Source organism: Centruroides sculpturatus, unplaced genomic scaffold, assembly GCF_000671375.1.
Source record: "Centruroides sculpturatus isolate CEXI.00-Female unplaced genomic scaffold, Cexi_2.0 scaffold3785, whole genome shotgun sequence".
Lineage (NCBI taxonomy): Eukaryota > Metazoa > Arthropoda > Arachnida > Scorpiones > Buthidae > Centruroides > Centruroides sculpturatus.
Genome location: NW_019387951.1, coordinates 897 through 5,749, shown reverse-complemented (window position 1 = coordinate 5,749; position 4,853 = coordinate 897). Strand labels below are relative to the sequence as shown.

Below are 4,853 nucleotides of genomic sequence, written 5' to 3'. Positions count from 1 at the left end.
CATTTTATTGATGTTTAATTTCAATTAACTGTTTTAAATTTAGTTAAGAAATTTTATTTGGTACATAAAATATCTTTTCTATATAATAGATGATAATTAAGATTCAAATATGAAATAAATTGTGTCTTATACATAAAAATCACTAGTTTTTAATGAATAAGTTGCTTCGTTAATGGCTTATGGACACATTATTCATATGTGCAAACAAGCTATTTAGAAGTTACAGAATTAAAACAGAACATAAATACATAAATTAACATAAGAATCATACAATTTGTAGTTTTGTTTGGCCCATTTTGAATGTTTAATACATCTAGCATTGTTACTTCAAAGATATTTTATACAATGTTAAACAAGATTATATTTGAATATTGAAAAGGATTATATTTAATATGGTTTGTTATTTTTAGTTTTTAAACTATAAGCAGTTAATAGTTTATACACAAATGTGATAAATATAAAATCTGCCTGCATTATTTGGATATTAAATGTTATGTTTGTGTATTAAACCTTTATTTTAAATACATATTTTTTAACTCTGCTCTTTGGATACCAAGAGGACTTTTTTCAGGCCCATATTGAGTGAGGCAAAGCACATAATGGGGCAACCAGGTGACGAAGGACAGGGCCCAAAAAAATCCTGGGATTTTTCAACTGCCTAGATTTGAACCTTCAAATTTTGATTAAATGTTGTAGAAAATAACATAAAAGTAAATATTGGATTTAGTAGGGGAGGAAATTGAAAAGTGAAATTCTATTAACTGAAGAGCAGGAATTCTGTTTTAGAGAGCAATTGTCAATTTATATAGAATGGCAGCTATTTATTTTTAATGTTTTTATTTTGTTTAAATGCTAACCTGGTTTCATTTTTTGCCTAAAATCTCATCATTAATATTGGAAAATTTGGAGAAGAGGAAAATTAAAATGTATTTTCTAAAGTCTCTGATGTTTGAAATGAAATTTAGTTGTTAAAAAAATGCAATAATAAATTGATGACTGGAAATAATTAGTGTAAGATTTCACACTATATTAAATTCTTTATTAGCAGTAATTAAGTTTTAAAAATTAATAATTGTTAAATCTTCTGTTCTTAAATAATAGATTTTAATTATCAGTTTTAAAGTAATTAATTCTAATTAAGATAATTACATGTTAAATGCTATATGTATAAGGTCTTATACTTATAAAATGAATGCTACCTATTTAAATTATTGTGATTATGTTGTTATCTGAGAAGTACGTGATGTACAGTATGCCAATCAATAGAGTAACCGTTTGAGTTTCATCTCCCATCTGTGCTCAAATATCTTGTAGTCTACTGTCTCTAGAAAGCATGATAAACAAAAATGTGACTCCACAACAAGAAGGTGGTTTGTACAGAGTATTCTGCAGTTTGGAAAGCCAGAATCACTCATCATTGTGCAATATGACTAATCTGTAGGAGCTATGGGAGGAGTGACAATGGATATGCTATAACAAATACAGTAATACCCCGAACTTACGCGATAGGTGGGACCGAGCGATAACCGCGTAAGTCGGGGTATAATTTTGAAATTTACTTAAAATTCAAGTCAGTTGTATATAAGCTAATAAATGTTCTCGTTAATCTTATCTTGTCTTTAGATTCGTTCACGGTTACAAGAAATTACCACATAGAGTCTCTTGAGTCTCCGTAGATATAACAAACACAGAAATAAANATTCGATAAATGGAGTATCCCGATTGTTACTTATGCCTACTCCAGGAAACATTTAGGTTTTTGCAATACGTTGGATTATCTGGGATAATCCCTAATAGAAGTTGCAGGCACGCCAAATCGAAAAGTTTCCACGAGAGGAGAATTTGGCAGTTTTTTATTACCGTCTTCCACATAATAATAACTGTTCACATGTTAACATTGATTATCTTGTATTATGGATTTAAAATTAACGTACCCCATATGCAATTCATTAAAAAAGCGCACGGTCAACCCGGTGAAATCTTTTCTTTAACATTATCCGCGTGTTGCTGCTACAATGCTTCTCTCCTCACCATGTTCAACTTCTGGAAGGATCGAAAAAAGGCCACCGAAACCATCTCGGAAATGTGGAATGAAAATTCGACACGATCGAATAAAGAATTCAAGAAAATCTTCCTCGTCCAGAAGATTATCTATCGAGTAATTACTCCATCTTTGCAGATTTTTTGCATATTTTGCATGATATTTCTCATTTATCGATGCTATCACATAGCTATCGGCTATCTTGGTTTGTACGTCACAGGATTCTACATAATAATAATTTTTTTGGCTTGCACACAAGGGTTAAATCTCTTTATCGGTCAAGTTACTTATTTCTTCGTTACCACTGAAATTATCAGGAAGAAATTCTCAAGAATCGTACACGAGCTGCGGGATCTTCTGAATAGAAAATATGATTACGAAGATTTCAAGAGTATTCAAGCCGAGCACAATGTAATATGCAAAATGGTCATAGTTTTAGATGGTTTCTTCAACAAATATATCTTTCTGGCTTATTGTCTCTTTCTTCCCGCCATTTGCTTCAATACTCATTTTCTTATCTTCTCCAATAGTCTTGGAGAATTAGCATTGTCCATGGGCTATTCAAATTGCTTGTTGGTTACAACTGTACTCATCATCACTCTTACTTGCGAAGCTCTTACTAACGAGGTAACCACGTTTGAAATGTTACTTTAACTCTGACGTAATGAGAAATTTTTAATGTAAATCTAATTTTTGCAATGTTATTCTTAGAGTATACGACCTCGAGATGTTTTACACGAGTTGGCTTTGTTCGAACTGCATTCAAAGATTCGACTTCAGGTAAAAATTTAGGAATTTTTATGTAAATTGCTTAGGTGATAATCATGTGTCGCAAGTTTATATACTATAAACAATTGGCATGTTTGTTAACAATTGAAACAGGTCGTAAACACTAAGATTTTAGGGATCATCTGTTAGGTGTGCACACTACTGGGAATCTCAGAGTTCTGTACATTGTACACGAGTATTAGTGGCTTACAAAATTGTTCTTGTTTGTATATGCTTAGCTTATTCAAATAATTAATAATTATCAGAAAATATTTACATAACTTTTTCAAGTCATTTCTTCATCCACCAATGGCCAAGTGGATAAAACCATCGAACATTGTCGTAAGTTCGCGCCAATCCAAAGACTGGCCGCGTGCAGTTTTCCAGATATTTTTCACTTTTTAACACCTAAATTGGGGCCAGTTTCCCACAGAAAGTCGTCCTAGGAATATTGCATTAATATATATATACAATTAGAGTTTTTATTAAGATTAAATTCAATAAAATTTTAAAAGATTTTATATGAAAACATGTTTTGTAACAGTTAAAATAAAATGAAAATTGATCAGATAAATTTTCCAAACTAGCAAATATTGTTTTAACGTCTTTCAAATGTTCAAAAAGTTTTCTTAGTGATGAAATAAAATGATTTCAGCTAATTAAATGGTTGGTTTATTTTAACTAGTTTGGAGAATTTAAAAAAAGTAATTTTTAGTTTATTTATAAATTTGAAACAAACTCGCTTTGTTTTTACAGAAGTATCAGTATTATTCACACACAACAACATTGTTTTGGTCTTAATTAAATAATTTCCAAACAGAATCAAACAATAAAAGATCAATGTACTGAAGAATTAGTTCATTTACAGGAAATTAAATACCTAATCTGAACTAATACTAGAAATTATCTTTATTCAGGAATATGCCCAAACATCATTTATGCTAAATTAATTTGCAGGAAATGATAAATATGTAAGCAATGTTAATAAAATGATTATTTTAATGAAAGCATTTCGGAACTTCAATAAAATATGCATGCTGTTAAATATAACAACAAATTTAAGTTTGGAGTTTACCCTAATAAGTGTTTACCTTAAGCACTTTTAGTACCAAACCCAAAATGGGCTTTGAGCCCAAAAGTGCTCGAGATAAACAGTTTGTAAGGCTCTTGTGTGTATGTCTTTATTTGCATAAGAGATTTGCACAGATAAATGGTGTACAGGTACAAGTCTCGTATGTGCCCTTTGGGCTTTGATGCCTGAAACTACTTATATTTAAAAAAAAAAACTTGCAAGTTGATTTTCGTTACACATCTTGTCTTCATCTTTTGTTATTAAACTAAACTGTGTCAGCTGTATTTACAACTGGCACAGTTTAGTTTAAAGGCTCTTCTNAACCACTTACAATCACTAGGATCCAGGATATGGCAACAGGGTGATTGCCCTATTGAGATTTTTTTCGTTGTTAACACCAAATTTACTATTTCTATAAAATAATAAAATACATTGTTACTACTATTCAATTTTGTAGAAAGTTTATGTAGTATATTTTAATATTAAAGCAATAAAACTTTTGTATGTTATTTATTTTATTACACGAATTAACACGAATAATCTCCTCCTCAAGATTAGATTCTTGATCCATCCGACTCCGCTGCCCTGGGATTCCTGTTAAATGTATTATCAAACACACTTATTAAAATAAATTATAAATACATTCCTGCTCAGTGGTGCGTTATGCTATGGGCAAAGAGGGCAATTGCCTTGGGCCCTCACCAACATGGTGCCCCAACCAGGCTTACTATAGGGCACGGGTCCTCAAGAAAGGCCGGACGGCCCTAGTGGTCAAGGTGGCAGCTTACCACTCTGGGAGGCCCTGGTTCGAATCCGGATGGGTCGATAAATCTGAAAAATATTTCTGGGGTGGTCCGTCCGGATATGTCGGGCCCCGTCCCTCACCACCCGGCCGCCTCATTGTGGGTCTGGCCGATTCCATATGGGCTTTCTAGTGGAGACGCTCTTACTGCCCACAGGCCGGAAAGAGTT

General features: G+C 32.2%; 1 protein-coding gene across 1 annotated transcript; it reads left to right on the top strand.

Annotated features, from left to right (window-relative positions):
* Window positions 1-1,708: 1,708 nt before the first annotated feature.
* LOC111616714 lies at window positions 1,709-2,821 on the top strand (the record flags this gene model as incomplete). The annotated part of the gene is made up of 2 exons (XM_023358087.1): window positions 1,709-2,668; window positions 2,753-2,821. Coding segments are annotated over exons 1-2 (1,029 nt in total), but the record flags the coding sequence as incomplete, so codon positions are not given.
* Window positions 2,822-4,853: the final 2,032 nt, after the last annotated feature.